This window comes from Mauremys reevesii, linkage group 1 (assembly GCF_016161935.1).
Source record: "Mauremys reevesii isolate NIE-2019 linkage group 1, ASM1616193v1, whole genome shotgun sequence".
NCBI lineage: Eukaryota > Metazoa > Chordata > Testudines > Geoemydidae > Mauremys > Mauremys reevesii.
The window spans coordinates 320,859,827-320,877,900 of NC_052623.1; the positions used below are offsets into that span (position 1 = coordinate 320,859,827).

The window sequence follows — 18,074 nt, forward strand, 5'->3', positions numbered from 1 at the left end:
CAATTGCTGAATCATAAATGGTGAGCACAACATCAGGAGTCCTTCATTTCACAAAATCTTATAAAATGTATTTACGTTGGGAAAAACTTCTACCAGCAATTTTAAAATAGTCACAATTTTAAAAACAAATTCACCCACCTCAGAGAGTTCACACACACACGCACATACAGACACCTCCATCAACATGCTTATACTTTACACTGAATTCCTCTGACACCATTATTGTTTATTTATAAACACCCTCCCCCCCTTACTGCATTCTAAACAAACAGACAATATTGTCAGGACTTAAAATATTATTTGTTTTTTCTTCCTTAAAACTGCAACGAAACAAGTCTGAACATTTGCAAAACATTCCTTTATTATTAGAAATAAATTATTTTGTATAAAAATGTGCATGCGTCAATCCTTGTATTTATTTTAGCACAACCCACGGCTTCGATTCAGTCAGTCATAACAAGAAACAAACTCATCTTCTTATACAAGTTGAACAATGTGGGACAGGAATGGAAATTCTCACAATCACAAAAAAGTACTTACAAGTATAACATCAGACATGGTTTATTTCAACAGCATTTTTTTTCACAAGCTAACATTTGTTTTCCTTTTGTGATTTACTTCCTTTTGTGAGTAAACAGTTCAGAAGTTTGACATTCGGTCTGAATTGTATAAAACCGAGCTTTTCCCTTCCCCGCCCCTCCTGCTTTTGGCTCGTGGTTAATCTTTGTCCATTAAGAGACTGACTATTGAGTCGATTGGAGTCTACAGCTCTTTCCAAGACCGAGGTTTTGGTGGTAGTAAATTCATTGTTTTTTTTTTAATTTTCACATACTTCAGGTGTGTTTCATTTCCCTGCTCAGTTTGCATGATTGCTGTAGCTGACATATGTTGTCTTGGTAGAGGAAGCTGCAAAGCAAAAACAAAAAAAAGAAAAGGAAAAGAAAAGAGCAAAGTTTATATTTCAGGTTTTGGAATCAACATAAAGCACTTTGTGTAGCAATTAACTTAATTTAGTATTTAGTCAGCATTCAGCTGTATAATCAACTTCACCAAGTTCCCAATTCAAGAAACCACATAAGCATATTCTTAACTTGAAGCATACATTTTAAGTGCTTTTCTGAATAGCTTGCTGGAAACAGGACCCAAATACAGTGCTTTTTGTGACATTTTATTTCTGTGTGGTTTAGGGGTAACATGATGGCTGGTGGGTGAGAAAAGGACACACAGCTCTTTATTCTACAAGCTATTGGGCATATTTCATATCTCTTGCTGGCTAGTTGTGGTTTTTTTAAATATAATATGCTGTGCCTTAGTTTCAATGTTTTACTGGGCTAATTAAAAAAAATTAGCAAAATGCTGTAAATTCCTTTCACATTTGGGGCTTGAGTCATTCTCCAATTTCCGCTGACTGAGGCAGGCTAGACATCCACTGGTGGAACAGAGACCTAGGAGGGAATTACAGGCATACAAAACATCCACAACTCCTCTTATATGAGGGGAAAGAGGCCAAAGGTGGCTGATGCAGCCCTGGAAGTGGGCAATGCTGGCTGATGAAGGTATGTGACCAGCATCCTCAGGAGATGCTCTGACATAGAACATCTCTCCTCCAGGAAGTGTCCACAGGAGTGTTTATTAGAGAGCCCAGACTGTGCTTTAAAACTGCCCTCCTGTGGTGATACTCCCCAGGCAGGTTAACAGCATCAACAGCACCGCCCTTTCTTACAAGTGAATTTCCCCTTAGTGCAGAGATTCTCTTGCTTGTTCAGAAAGGTGCAATATTTGAGGACGAGTCAGCTCCTGGACTATTGTTAAGGTAAAATGGTGACAAGTCACTGAACCTAAATACAGTATTGGGCATGTCTACCTGGCAGCTATGGTTCCTTATTGTTGTTAGAGGTGTAGGGCCCAGTTCTCCACTAATGTGCTCAGATAGAGTTGGCAATGGTGGCTTCAGAGAGCCACAGGCAGCTCCCTGATCCCCAGCTGCATGGACCCGGCAGAACTTAGAGCAGTAGGGTGCTGACTCTATCTTCCACCACTGTTATAAAGTCTGTAGGGCATCAGGTGCAGAGGAGCTCGGCTTCAGCACGCCCCTTTCTGTCTCTAGCCTGCCTCTGACATACTCTATTTATCCCAGTGGGTGGAGGCAGCTGGCAGCACAAAATGAATTTAGTGGTCTAGAGAATCTGGCCCATATAATTATATATGCATGCCAACTTAAATTATGAGTAACTGCACTGATGTCACTACTCCGTAAGACTGCAATTCTGCAAAGACTTAGGCCATGAGCAGTCTCATTGTCTTCACTTGGATGGCTCATATGCTTAAAGTTAAGTAGTGCAGGATCAGGCCTAAATATATAACTCCACTGAGGTCAATGAAGTTACACCAGGGTAAAACTGGTGTGAGCTCAGAATCAAGGCTAACGCAGTATCAATCAAGCTTTTTTTCTTTCTCTCTCTCTCTGAGTACAGTCCTTTGCTATGTAGTATTGGATAGGAATCCACTGATGTTGTTACATAGCTGAAATAGGAAAAGACATCTTCACACTGTCTAAACCTGACCTGGGAATCTGACAGTGATAGTGGAAGAACAGAAATAGAAGCAGGGAAATACAATCTTCTCTGGCCCACCCCCTAGTCCCACTACATTATGTTCAGAACTGTGTTATTGGAAGATCACTATATAGATATAAATAATGAGATACACTGTGTAAAGTTCATGTTTGTGTTTTCATTTCTAGGGAATGTGACTCTAAATTATATGCACTTGCAGCTTTGGAAGACACCAGGGAACCAGCCCACTGAAAGTCAAATCTGATTTGACTTTTTCCATTAGGATATGGGAATGCATCATCATGAGAACACATGCATCAAAACAACTGTCAAAGAGCTTGTTGTTTATCACCACACATACAGGTACCTCCAGTTTTGGAGTTTCAGAAGTATGACCACTAAGAAGGTTTGGAGCTGAGAAAATGAATGTGAATTCTGAAACTCAGCTCAGTGAAAACCAGCAAGCAAATTGTGTTGCTTACAAAAATAAAAGACCGGTGGCCATCCCACTTCAAGAGAAGACTACTCTGAGCAGGTGCTGGGCAAGGCCTTCATATGACTCTGCTTAAGGATCAGAGTACCCCATTCCTGACAGGAAATAGCCCTGCTCCTGGAGTACCAAGCCTCTTCAAGCAAATATAGCCAAATTCATGTTCTTTCAGAACTTTCGCATGGAACATGAGACTCCTTTGTGAGCTCTCTCTCACGCTCCCACAGCTGGATTGTTGAAGAGATGCTCTCACTCTGCCCTGCATTCTCCCATCTGGGAATACAATAGGATTGCTGAAACTGGACCAATTTCTTTAGAACATAAAGTGATTTTGTTCCCAGTAAAACATGAGTAAATAGAACACACGTATGCAAATTGGACAGGCTCCTTTTTTTTGTCTGGGAAAAGAACTAATGTTGAATTATCGGCCAGTCTGAATACATTGCTTTGATGCATCTAGTGTTCGATGAGTCAAGAAGAAGAAAGTAAAAATCAATAAGTAGGTGTATTCCTCATAGTATGACTTTAAAAATAAAATCAGATTTATTTCAAAGTATTCTCATGGTGGGTTTATATAGTAGTTCACACTGTGATAACACTAATCCCACTGCCAGACTGGAAAAATCAGACCACCGGCATATTCAGCTTTTCTCTTTTTTTTGGATAAATACCTTATATATCTATACAGTTTATGCTAATGAGCCTGCAGCTCCTGTTTGGGATTTAAGAGCCTCAACTGCTAGTTTATTGCGCTTTAAGACTGACTTTTTCAGAGTTGTTGCATGGACCAAACTCAGCAAGCTTATCTGGCCAGGGAGGACAAGAAACGTGACTCATCGTGCTCCTGGAAATATCCTTTTCAAACCCATTTATTACTCTGCTCTTGGAATGAGACAACAGAAGTAAACCAAAACAAAAGGATTTAGAGTTGCATAGAAACATTATCATGGGCTGTCCTATATGTATTTAAAATAGGTGACATAGTTGTTTCTTCAGTTGACCCACCTGCACATTTTTTCTTCATTTCCTGTCCTATACAGCTGTATAATTTATTTGACACTGATAAATGTGCACCATACTCCACTCAAGAGGGACCTGTGTTTCAGTGAGGGCAAAATGGAGCTGGGAAGGGGGGATGTAGAGAGCAGGGGTCTTTAATTAAAGACTATGTCATGTGATGAAACCTCCAGGTATACGTCCAACCCAAATTGGGTACCCTACCCCGGGACTCCCCTGCAGTGGCAACCGGAGCTGCTGTTGCCTCTATGGGGCTCCCCCACCCCCAGCATTGCCCCCCGCCCTGGCAGCTGGTGCCGTGCCCTCAGCCCCAGGATTCAATCAGGGGTATTTATGGTCTAAGTAATGGACAGGTCACAGGCCGTGATTTTTTGTTTCTTGCCCATGACCTGTCCATGACTTCTACTAAAAATACCAGTCATTAAATCATAGCCTTAGTAATGACAAAGCAAAGCAGCGCATCAAGGCCCTGATCCTGCATGCTTCCCCATGTGGTTCAGTTCCTGCACTCCTGTGGCACCCCATGGGTGTGGAGATGTGCCCACATCAAATAGCTTGCAGGATCAGTGCCTTGGTGTAGAGACATATATGTGTGAAACAAATTATAAAACCAGCATCCTGTGGTGCACATTTTCCATCCCCTACATGCAATTAAGGAATAATGGTAGGCTAATATTAGCATGAGTTCAGAGATATGGAAATCTAAGTGCCTTGCTTGAGAAATGCAATTTCACATCTTCATTTCCCAGGTTTTGAATGTTATAATTCTTTTGAAAGGTAAAATGTAGTCAAACCATTGATATGCGCTCGAACCTTAATGACAACTTAACTATAAAAAATATCTGTGGGAACATATATTTGCATAAGAGTTTCATAGTATAGAGAAATAAATTTACAATTGTGGTTACCAGTGAGAACCACAATATTATTTGGAAAGTAATTTAAAATCTATATTTTATTAAAACCAAAGGAAGGTTGTGCTAAGTCCAATTATTACAGCTGGCCAACATTCTCCAAACACTGAGTTTGTTATGCAATTTTTGTGAAAAAATTCAATGAAAGTTGGGTTTTTTTAACCAGCTCTACCTATGATTTAGCATAGAAATCATCTGTGATTAAATTGTCTTGGATGAAAGTTACTACATAGAGATACTGTGCTATCATTTATTTTATTTTCATACTGTATTACAGAACCTACACATTTCTTCTTCTTACTAGATGTTTATCAGTGGCATCATTAGGATAAAATAAGGGCATAGAACCCCTCCATACTTGTTTGAGTATTTGTTCTTCCAGTTTTACCAGACAATGCCAATGATGGAAATTAACATTGAATATTCAGGATTAGCTTTGTGAAAATAGACTGGGAAGATATTAGTGGCTTTGACTCAACAGTTCTCTACTGAATACCAAGTTACTGATGGGCCCATATTGATCCCCACAGCTTGCTTCAGCTCACCACAACTTTCTAGAAGGCCAGAAGGAGCTTGCTGTAAACACAAACAAAACAGAAGATGGAGTTTTGGGTAATAAACCAATACAGAACAAAAACAGAGAGTAAAATCACAAACATCACACAGAGAGGGCAGAAAAGTAAACAAACATGAAGAAAGAAACAAAGGAATGAAACACAAAAGAATGGGGGGAAAAACTAACAGAGAACGTGATAGTGAATCAGCTGACACAAGTGACTGCTGAACAGAGAAGCTAATGGAAACAATTGGCATTGGAAAGGGCTGGAATACCTGGCCCCTTGGTGCCTGGAAAGAGGACAAGGGGTGAGGGGCACCTGAGATTCACTATTACCTGTTGTGGGAGAAGAAGATTCTGATATGAGCCATCTAGAGTGCTCTGTTAGGTACAATGTGTTTGATCCCAGCCCAAAAGAAGCTAAAGTAGAGGACTGTTTGGCCTGCCTTTAATGGGAGTAGCATGGAAGCTTCAACAGAGATTATTTAAGCCCCCAGGTCATCCCTTGCTCTCTGCAAAGGTTTGGTGCATGTGGATGAATGGAGGTTGAATGAAGACTAAGAACTCCTGTTTAATCAAGCCGCCTGGGGAGCCCTGTTAGGCAGAAATTAAACACCAGTGAGTGATGCTGTAATATATAAGTTTTGTACATGACCGCAGACAGAGAGATCTCATTTAGCTCAAGCAGTAGTGGTTTCTCCTTTTAGAACTGAAGGATAAGGGTTCTACTCCCAGATCTCAAGAGTTGTGTGTAATTTATCTTGCTTTTTTTTCTCTGCTGTCTGAAGCAAATGGATTTGGTACAGTCTATGGCTGAAATCCTGGCCCCATTGAAATCTGTAAGTTGTGCCATTGACTTCAATGGGGCCAGGATTTCAGCACATGTGCCTAGAACAGTGATTCTGACAGGGAAAAAATGATTGGTGAATGGTCAAGCACAGGAGAGTAGGGGCACAGATTAAAAGAGAGGGACCCAAGAAATGTTAAGATATAAAGGACAGAGCTAAAGCACAGAATAACAAATAGAGTAAATGGCTGTAATGAGTAAAACATAAACAAACAGGACAGAAGACAAAGAATAGGAAGGGCAAATAAAAAATAAAACAACACTCAGTATATAAAAACCATAGGAAGAAGAAGAATTTAAAGAGAGAAAAAGTGTGTATGTGGGGGGAGCGAGTAAGGAATCGCAAAGTACCAAAAAAGAGCAGGGTGGGGGACAAAATGCAGCAGAAACAAGGACACTAAGAAAAAGAAAAAGGCAGAGAGCAAGCAGAAGAACAGAGAACAGAACAATAACAAGGTGGACTATGGAAAAAATCAAAATATTCAGGACAATGAAAAAACCAAAAAGGCACCTGAGAAAGACAGCAAGAATAATACAGATCTTGTCAGAGGAATCATCAGAATGAGAAGAGTCGGAGAAAACAAAACCAAATTTGGTGACTGTCCAGTATTAACCTCCTTGTCCCTCTGTTTATTGCCTAGTGTTCACTTGACCACATGCTGACTTTCACTCTGCCCTGTCTGCTCACTCCCTGCTGGTGACTGATCAGGCACACCTGATCCCTGCTTTGGATCTGATCCTGCAGACCTTTTGAAAGAAAAAAATCTTCCTTTGATTTCAACAGAAATTACTTCTGCATCTAGGCTGCTGAATCAAGCCTTCTGGGCCACATCTTGAACTGGTATAAATTGGTATAGCTTCATCAAAGTCCATGTTTTACAGCAGTTGAGTATACAATCCTTTTGTAGTTATCCTGATATATTGTGCCTACTGATTTCTCTCTGTTGCCCTCCTGCCTCTTCAACTGGCAAATTTTGTCCTCAGACACATGCAAACAGCTCCCTTTACTTTGTCATATATATTTATAAATGGAATCAGAATTTGGCTGCATATCTTTAAATAAGAAATCCATTGAATGCACCATTGATGCCTCCCAAAAATCAGCAAACAAATTCACTTATTCCTGTTTGTGCTTTGATAGTAAGCTGTGGTTGTTGTTGTCATCATCAGCATCAGCATCATCGATTAGGTAAGGGGAGGGAAACTTCTCTGTCCATTTCTGGAGTGCTAGTGATACCCTGATTTCGTACATTCTGTAACTTTCTCCATTTTTGGAGTGTGAGTGACAGCCTGCTATTCTCTAGGTAAGACTTACATGCTGGAACTGTGATCACCTAATAACAATTTGAGACTGGCTTACAGATGTCAGTTCAAAGAGACATTTTTCTGTATTTTGTGGGTTATTACAGCTGATCTAGGGGAAACAGTTTAATTTAATGTATCCCTCACTGCAGCCTCAAAAAAATTTTGACAATAGTTATTTTGGCAGAAAAGAGGAAAGTTAACAAAATCTAATGGATATAGTATGTTTTTTGAAAACCTAATAGCCCATTCTTTTAGCCAAGCCAGCTCAATTACATGAGGCTAGCTCTCTAGAATGGGAACTTGATTTTTTTGAATACTTACCTATGGAGCATAACAGTACATGGATCAAAGCCTTGAAGAGATGTACTACTGAGGCGCTTGAAAATTATATAGGTGTGCTAGTGTTAAATCAGGTTTAGAATACGGTAAATTGATACTTTCCTGCATGCATCACACTGCTGGAGAAAGCAGACGTGTTTCCAGTGGCAGCTGTTTTCATGAATTATGCATAGTCATAGTTAAAAGAATACTAGACACAGCATTTCTTCTTCATTAGGTACAGTTGATAAATCTCAGGTATGCAGGGCTTTCTTACCATCTCTTTCTGCACCCCATTGTGGAACTATATTTGACCTTTCTCTTTGATGTTGATCATTTTGCCAACTCAGCAAGGAAACTCTCTTTCTCTTCCTCCCCCCCCCCCCCATTTTCTTTTGGCACTTATGAAGAATTGTAAGAGATGTAGGGGGTTTCATATTTACACATTGACATCTGATCTACAGAGAATTTCATCATTATTTCCCCCTCTGTTATAGGTTGTAGTATGAAACTATGCAAATCCAAAGGCAGTGGCTCCATTGCTTCATCTAGTAGTTACACACTTTTGAATGGCCGTAAGTTTAGCAGGCGAATTATTGAATTTTTAAAAGATAATCTGTACCCAGTATCCTCCAACAAGTGAGTTATGGAACAAATCTAAGATCCTCACTCACTTTTTACGCTGTACTTCACTCTGGTGAACTCTGACTGAATTCATTAGGAGTTCCATGTGAAAGGAGTGAGTACAAACCTCAGGATTTGGTCTACTAACTTTCACAATCCTATGTGCAGTGGTTTGTCGGTGTGTACAAGCAAAATATTATTATTCAATTTTCCTTCAACCTCAGGAGTAATAATAATTCAGAAAACTCTAGAGGATCCATTTGAAGCATAATGGGAGGAATTAGTCCTTAACCATAACAGGAACTACCATTTCACTGAAGCTCTAACTCCAACATATAAACGTATGTTCTATTACCACTGGATTTGGGAAAGGGGAATCATTGGCTTTATTCAAAACATTTTTTTTTGTTCAGAAGTACGGTTAATCAGGCTTTATTACTAGAGATGGGCAAAAAATTATTTTTCAATTTGCTGGCAATTGCAAAAAAAATAAAAAATATTAAAATCAATATTTTAGGTTGACCCAACAAACAAAATTTTTGGTGAATCAAAGAGTAAAATAAAATTTGTTTGGGGCTGAATGAAACATTATATTTTAATAAAATTTAAATGTTTCATTTCAGTTTTGACCATTTTATGTTTGTATTTTTAAAAAATCAAAATGAAAGGAAATGTTCAAATGAAAAGTCATTTCAAACTAAAAAATCAAAAAGGTCCATTTAGAAAATGTCAAAATGAAATAGTTTGAATTTTTTTTGGAATTTTTTTAAATTTCCAGAACAATTTTGGCAAAGCCAGTATGCATTCACTAAATGTTTTGGTGTCACTGATCTGCGATTGTCACTAAAAAAGGCTGAGTACAGAAAACATTCACTCAGCTCTATTTATGACACGCTGCTGTTTGGAAGTTATAATAATTTATCAATTCCTAAGAGATGTGCCAGGATTCAAAGACCTTCCAGATGTGGAAAATATTCTCTTCCCACTTCTATCCTTTGGTAAATCTAAAAATATAGTGTCTAATCTATATGTGAATGAACACTTGGAACATAGATACTTATGATAAATTTTTGTAAATTTAAAAAGGGATCCACTACTTTTTGTTCAAAATAAAAAACTATAGCAAAGAGTTGGGTGATGGGATCATGCAGTACTTTTATTTTTTCCCAAAAATCCTCACCAGGTGGAAGCAGGCAGCCCTTTTAGGACTACAGATAAACCATAGGAAATGCACAAGTTATACAAAAAATTCTAGTACAGGGCAGAAGGTTAAGGAAGGAACATTTTCACCCATGTCTATTTGTAGTTTAAAAATATAATGTAGAATATGAAGCCATACTTTTTCAAAAGTCTTGAAAATGACTCACCTAAATATATCCTAAGAAGTGTCAGTATATAATGAGACTGCCATAGCAAAACATGATGCAACAAATTAGTGCTAGCTAGGCCAGATCATTTAAAAAGATGTGGGTTTTCCAAAATGTGTTTATTTTGTAATCACCAGTTTTCACCCATAAAAAAGATTTGCATGTTGGCAAACCTGTGCTCAAAGGTGCTTGAATTCTGACACGTCTCTGCATTCATGCAGTACAGGCAAAGAAAAGAATAACGTTTACAATTAAAAGTGAGTGCATTCTTGCCAACGTACATCTATTAGGTAGTGTTCCCACTCTTGACCATGGGAAAGTCTACAGATGACTTACTGTTGGTGTCAAGACTTTCACACAGTTCAGTTTTGACCTCGCCATTTGGTCTGTCATTTCCTTTTTGGATCAGTTTGCTTTGCATTGTAGCAGCTGTCACAACAGCCTTGAAGCTCCTCTTCCGTTTTTGAACATTCTGCTCTGGATGAAAAATGATAATATAAACCTTGGGCATGTAGAGCATGCCCAGAGATACTGAAGCACTTAAACTCATGGAGACAGTAAGTGTTGTTGTCTGGATGTACATCTGGGGGAAAAACAACATAAAAACCAATGTTTGTATGACTGATAGAAAACACACAGGGAAATACATTAATGATCTTAAAAATACTAACTGCATATGGAAATGGTATCATGCTGTCACGTGACAGTGTGTACATTGGAAGGAAGCTTCACTCAGATTGTCTTTAATTATAGCCAAGTGTTCTTTTTTCTTCCACTAATGAGTGAGTGGTAGAAGCAGCTAATGCGTATTAAACTCCATTCCCCTCAAAATAATTAAGCCTCTGAACCACCTACATTTTCAGATTATAAACAAATGTGTCTGTGAAGACATAATATGCAACAAGGATGGCAACAAGGTTAGCCCTGTATCATCTATTCTAATAAACAGAAGCTTCTGGAATAATATGCCATTCACTGATGCACCAGTGCATGCAGTACTGTTCAAATGGCAACATGCTTAACACAGAATCTAATGAGAAACATTTGATTTAGTGTTTGACTCCTGTGCCTGGAAGAAAATGAGTTTCCCCACAGTGAAGTTTGAATACCATTTCTTTTAACATTTGTACATTATAGTTGAATTCTAATCATACTATTAAATGGCACATAACAAATACTCTTATATGCTATGGACTTTGTAAATAGGAAATTGGAATATAGTGTCTCGAGGGAACCAGTTTGAAATAGACCTCTATCCCCTATAGACAAACAGGAAGAATAACCATCTCAAAGGGAGTGTTCTGTCTATCACTTATTACTATGAAAACCAAGCTATTCTGATCTTTTCCTGCCTGCCTGGGAAGAAAAGGTGATGATGGCTCCATGGTAATAAACACAGAGGGCAAATACTTATTAAAAAAAGCACATTAAAATACTCATTGTGGCTTTGTTCAACATTTACCTCTCATAGAGGATTTTATATTATTAAACAAGAATTTTACTTACAATTCTATATGGCTTACTCCAATTTCTCTTTCTAGCTTGACAATACTGTGACTTTATCAGAAGGAACACTGAGCCCACTCTATGGGGCAGAGTGAAACATATTCCACCTCCTGACAGCTCCACCAACATTTAATCTCAGTGTGGGATGTGTTTTTATGTCATAGTGACTATCATCATGAGATACAGTATTAAGAATCTGTCAATAATGTCAATCTCCAGATCAGCTGTTTTCACTACAGCCAATGCCCTCAGTAAATCAGACCTTAGCAGAAAATTAAAGATGTAATAAGCTGGCCCAGAATAACCCAAACGGTAGCACATTTTGAGCGTTCTTCAACTCATGAACAAAGTTTTTCCATTAGCTACTTTACCCTTAGAGATCACAAACAGTGCTATCACTTAAAGCACCATTACATGAAAAGTGTAACAGATTTGCTTAAGTGGTGTGAACTCACACCATGGGGGCACTCCACAAACTATCGGTGTTATTCTATAGATAATGTGTCAAATCTCACCAAAAAGCCAACAGTGCCCTGTGCAATTTACCACCTGGGTACAGATCTAGCACTTTTAAACCTGACAACACTTCGCATACTAAATGTAGAGTTGTCATTCTCCATGGAGTTGTTTGCATGCAACTGTCAGGATAATAAGATCCAAAGGATTTTGCATTTTGTTACTGGAAGTGGTATGTTGCACTTCCTTCATTTAAATAATACATCACTATAATAGCTCCAAAAGTGGATAAACCCCAATTGTGTACTCACATCAGTCTAAATCTGGAGTAATGCCACTAATTTCAATCCAGTTGATCTGGATTTACATTGGTGTAACTAAGAGCAGAGTTTGACCCACAGAATCCTTTAAGCTTTGTCCAGGTAACCTTATATGGTTAAAATAACTGGAAGGTTTTTCTAACCTTATATGGAAAGATGTTTGCACATATATGAAAGGCATATTTTACATACAAATGGCATCAATGCCTGTTGGCTGCTTTAAATAGTGAATATAATCTGAAGACAAAGCACATTACAGATGCCATTCCTGCCAATAGGACTATTCGGCAGCTAATAATTGTTTGTCCTTTCAGGTTCCATTTATTTGGCGCAACTAATATGCCCTGTGTTTTACCAACTGAGAAGGAGGCAAGGGGATTCCATTCATTGCTGAAGTAAGCTTAAACCCATTGTTGGCATAATTTAAACCCAAAGAGTTATAATTTACACTCCAAGGATCTTATTACTGTGGACTACGTTGCACCACTTAGACACAGCCCTGCAATGTGAAAGGGGAAACTCCGTATGAAATGAGTCTCAGGAAGCCAATTCCTTCCCTGAGCTCCCAAGTACATAGTGTGGGTGTTCAGGCAGCACCATCCATACTATGCCTGCTGCGTTCCTATTTCTCCACAACTTTTGGAGGGAAGTGTTTATCCCCATGGAGAGAACAGTTCTCTTTTCCTTGTATGCTGGTGCAAGAGCCAGATAAAACCTGCCTGTATATTATTACTTAAAACTGAGCTTTAGAAAACAATTGCAGTAAAACACAAAATATGTTAAATTTGATTTCACATTCTCACATAGTTTGAAATTAGCTCCTGATTTATCCAAAGCTTAGCTGTGACCAAGGTTTGTTCAAAACTGGGCCTCAGCTGTGGATTGAAATCAGGGAGTTTGTAGTTTCACACGGTTTCCGAACTAAGTGAAACTTGGACCTTTTCACTGAGTTTTACTTTATTGAGCAATGATTGCACTTGCTCTCTACTGTGTCACTGCTGTCCTTCTCCATTCCAAATGAAACAAACCCAGATCCCAAACTTTGGGCCTAATGCAGCCCCAGTGCCTTCAAATGGTTTGGATCAGGCCCCTTTATAAGAGTTATCCATTGCTAAAATTGTGTCTGCCTGGAAATTTTCTCTGGATTTTACCAATCTAAGCTTCAACTGAAAAAAACAAAGTTTTTGCCTTTCAGGTGGCAAAGATAAGTTTTAACAATAAGTTTTAACTATTGTGTTTTTTAATCAGACACCAGACATACTGAAACATTAGCGCTAAAATAGGTGTGACTATAAGCTATTGTTCTCAGTGATGCACTACCTCTGAAACTTAAGTATGGCTACTTAAATGCTCAGATTGTCAAGCATTTTACTGCTAATTATTTTACCAGGAACATTGAGATTGTGTGATTAATACAGTGCTGCTGAACATACCTGTTAAATTCTCATGTTCCAATAATAACAAAGCTTCATGTTTTGATTATGGAAACAGCAAATGATTTTTAATGAAGTTGTTTGATTATTTGGCTAATATTAGGGTAAAGGTGGTGTCATAGGTTTATTCCCCACTTTGAACTTTAGCATTCACAAGATGGGGACCTGCATGGACTCCTCTAAACTAAAATCCTAGTTTAGATCTGGTAAACGCTGCCACCAGCCAAGTTTTTAGTGTCTGGCACACTCCCTGTTCCCCCAAAACTTTCCCTGGGAACATAGATCCAAACTCCTTGAATCTTAACACAAAGGAGAATAAACCATTCCCCTCCACCTTCTTCCCCCCTCCCCTAGCCATTAGGAGAGACCAATACAGATTCAAACTCCTTGAATCAAAACAAAGAGGGATTCACTTTTCCCCCCTCCCCTTCCCCTGAAAATCCAAACAAGGGAAGAAATCAATCAAGTTCTAAAAAGAAAAGATTTTATTAAAGAAAGAAAAAAGTACACTATCTTTGTATCACCAAGATGGAAAATATACAGGGTCTAGCTATAAACCTGGAGAGACTTCCCCCCCCCCCTTTCTCAGAATAATCAAAGTAGCAGCAAACAGAAATAAAGATATTTCTTCAGCAAACACACAATTGCAAATGTAGAAATCAATTATAAGACTAAACCGCCTTCTAATACTCACTAAACTGAATAGAAGAAAATACTTCAGGAAACCTTGGAGAACTTGAAGAATATGTCTGGCCTCTCTTAGATCCAAAGAGAGAGCGGCAATCCAAACAAAGGACACAGACAAAGACTTCCCTCCACAGAGATTTGAAATTATCTTGTCCCTTGATTGGTCCTCTGGTCAGGTGTTCCTCAGGTTACTGAGTTGTTAACCCTTTACAGGTAAAAGAGACCTTAACCCTTACTATCTGTTTATGACAGGTGGTGTCTTATATCATCTAAAACTTACTCCACTAACAAAGAAAACTGCCTAGAGCCCTGATTGGAGGAATCCCCTGTGAACAAGTATGTTGTACCCATGATTTGAGTATTGAGCTGGCTTTCAATTAGTGTCTGGTTGACTTCAAGAAAGACATTGCTGAGGTGTCCTCTTCTTTGCAGGTCCAACCCTGCAAGGTGATAAGCACCAACTCCCGCTGAAGCCAATGGGAGCTGAGGGCATTGAACAACTTGCTAGACTTGTAAAGGCTGTCTCTTGATCACCTTACTGCATACCCCCATTGCAGTATTCAGCTCAGCTAGGAGGCAGTCTGACAGCCCCTGTGCTTAAACACTCCGGGCCTGATTCTCTGTTCTTCTGCAGCTTGTACCGTCATTTACACTAATGCAAAGCAAGTGCAAATGACTAGACAAGATGAAGGGCAAAGGGAAAAGAGCCTCACCTTACTCTTATGATGGTCTTTTCAATCTTTAAAATTCACTCCTCTGGCACCCTGCCAGAGCCCAGGTCTAGTGAGCTGCAGAACATTATATATTTGGTTTAACTTTTGTCTGACTCCTGTCTTCTGTTTGATTTTATTCCTGATGAAAGGATAGTGGCTTTTTAATCGCTAAGCATTGTGGGTAGTTTTATCCTTCTGTGTAAATAAATGGCTGGCTGCTACAGCAAGAGCTGCACTAAAAATCAATAAAATAAATGAACAACAACAAAGACAGTTCAGTTCAATAAGCTAGCAAATACTAAATGATCCTCTGTGTGTCTCACAGTGGTAGCTAACCTTAAGATAGAGGAGTCTAGGAGTTAGGCTGCCACCACTGGGGTAAGTTTAAAAGAACTACACCCACACTTAGGCCAGGTCTACACTACCACTTACTTCGATATAATTTACATCATGCGGGGTGTGAATAAGCCACCCTCCTGAGCGACATAAGTTACACCGACCCAAGCGCTGGTGTGGACAGTGCTATGTTGGTGGGAGAAGCTCTCCCGCCAACATAGTTACTGCCTCTCATGGAGGTGGATTTATTATGCCTCTCTCCCATCGGCACAGAATGTCTTCACCACACGGACTACAGCAGCGCTGATGTAGCACTTGTAGTGTAGCCTAGCCCTCCCAAACTACACCCCTTTTGTCCAGCAAAGCCCCTTCCCAAGTCCAAACATAACTGAGACTGTTGTATCCTCACACTTGGCTGCTGGGAACGACTGTATTTATACTGTGTCCATCGCCATGGCATCTGACTGCTAGCTATGTAGTGTAATCCTCTCTGACATTTTAGAAACATATAGTATGGTCTGTGTCTTAGTATATGGGCAATGGGTGTATTCTTAGTACCTGTTGGACGGTCTGTTCCAGCTGGCTTGGAGGTGGGGGACTTTCCTATTGCCTCCTAATTGTTGTTAGGAGAATATATGACTGGATGGAGGTTTGATCTACTCTATCTGTCTTCCCGGCTCTATGCCAGGGGTTCTCAAACTGGGGGCCGTGACCCCTCAGGGGGTCACAAGGTGGTTACATGGGAGTCACAAGCTGTGGGACTGCCAGCTCCGAGCCCCCACTAAATTAAATTACCCCCTCCATTTTTAACTTATAATGGAGGACAAACTCATAGGCTTGCTATGTGAAAGGGGTCACCGATCCAAAAAGTTTGCAAACCACTGCTCTATGCTGTATGCCACCAACTCCTACCTGCCATCTGCAACTGCCACAGCACCTCCTGCTGGTGCTCTTCTAATGTCTGAGACTTTGAAGCTCTTTTCCCCTTTGTCCTCATTTCTCATAGACTGGCTTTATGCCCCATCCACGTCCATGGCTGCTGGGAGTCTCTATCAGACCACCTGATAGCTGGAGGAATACGCTGCATTTCCTCTCTCACTGCAAGCTAGCACTTTGATTGGGGAAGGAAGGCACACAAGGCCCAGTCTCCCTGCAGCTGTGGTGCACACAGTATGACTCTTTTCATATAGTGAAATCATGCATTCCCAATCCCTCCTGCAACAACAGAAAATAGACAGGGAAGGGAGAGAAGACCCAATCCAATCCCTTCCTCCTAGACTCAGATGAATGCTTTATTCAACTGCACATGACCTTTTCTTTGAGGCTGTCCTTCATTTTGAGTGGTGCTGCTTGCTCCATTGGATCACAATATCCAGTCATCCTGACTGATGAATCAGAGCGCAGTACCCTGGCATCAATTTCATAAGAAAGCACAGATGCAGAAGAAACCGGTCAAGCTGCAGGTAAATGTTTTATAACCCAGTAGGCCAGAGATTAAAGCCAGGTAGGGAGCAGCTCTAACTGGGGTCAAGTAGAACAGTTCATAAAAATATTCCACCTTCTCTGCAGAAATCCCTAAAACTTGGATCTGTAGATTTTTGTTATTTCTATTCATGGTACTGTGAAAGCAAGATCCAACTTTGCTTAAAAGAAAGCATTACAAATATAACCATTATATTGAAAGATATCATGATTTTCATTATTTTGCCCCAAAATACATGAAAATACAAAGCCGGAGTCTGTGGACAAGATTTTGCTTCAAACTTCTTTGTGGGTTAGAAAATATGTGGAACTAATCAAATATTTTTTGATCCTTATTAAATATTCTTTTGCCAAACCTATCAATTAAAATCAGGCTGAGAGAGAAAACTGAAATCTCTCCCACCATGTTCATTTGCTTATTATCATTAACAATAAACACAGATTTGATCCTGTGTACTGCACAGGAGACTGGGAAAACCAGTTCTGGCTTTCTTATCTATTTTACCTATACATTTCAGTAGCTTTCAGATTTTAAGGGGAAGGAAAGATCTGAGGGTAGATTTGAAATTAAATGTGCATGAATGCATGAATTGGTATAAAGCTGAGGTGACGTCATGAGAGCTATGGAAACCTATAGCCTCAATGGAGCCCATATGTACCTGCACTCCCCAAGATTAATGATAATGGCTCCACTGTTCAGATATTTTTCATTTAAGTCTTATGTCTACAAGCATCTCATTTTTATCTAAAAATTCTTTTGTTGTGACAAGGGAATAGCTTTCTTTTCGTATTTTATTTGTTATTTTAAATAATGTAACAATATAAAGGGCTCAAATTTGCAACCCACTCTTGGAAGGTTGTATGTCCTTGTAATTGTAGATGACAAATAATACATAGGTCATTGATAGAATAAGTAACAACTACTTTTAACTGCTAGTACTTTCCCCATAATGCTTTCCCACCGGGTGCCTGAAGTTATTCTATGGTGGGGCTCTCAAGCTCGCTGAAACAAATCCCAGAGTGTTCTTTCCACTTCAGCCTGACACAAACTCTGGGAACATCTACTCTGCATCTGGGATGTGTAATTCCCAGTTTGGGTGGATGGACGTGCATCAACTCTGCTCAAACTTGCAGACTAAAAATAGAAG

At 39.4% G+C, this 18,074-nt stretch overlaps 1 protein-coding gene across 1 annotated transcript in view; it reads right to left on the reverse strand.

Moving 5' to 3' along the window:
* Positions 1 to 376: 376 nt before the first annotated feature.
* The window catches only part of GRM8 (glutamate metabotropic receptor 8), a 485,373-nt gene continuing 467,675 nt past the window's right edge, over positions 377 to 18,074 (reverse strand). The window contains exons 10-11 of the mRNA XM_039513552.1: positions 10,330 to 10,576; positions 377 to 906 (exon numbers count right to left, since the gene is read on the reverse strand). Coding sequence (XP_039369486.1) covers positions 857 to 906; positions 10,330 to 10,576 — 297 coding nt within the window. The 3' untranslated portion in view covers positions 377 to 856. The remainder of the gene's footprint in view (positions 907 to 10,329; positions 10,577 to 18,074) is intronic.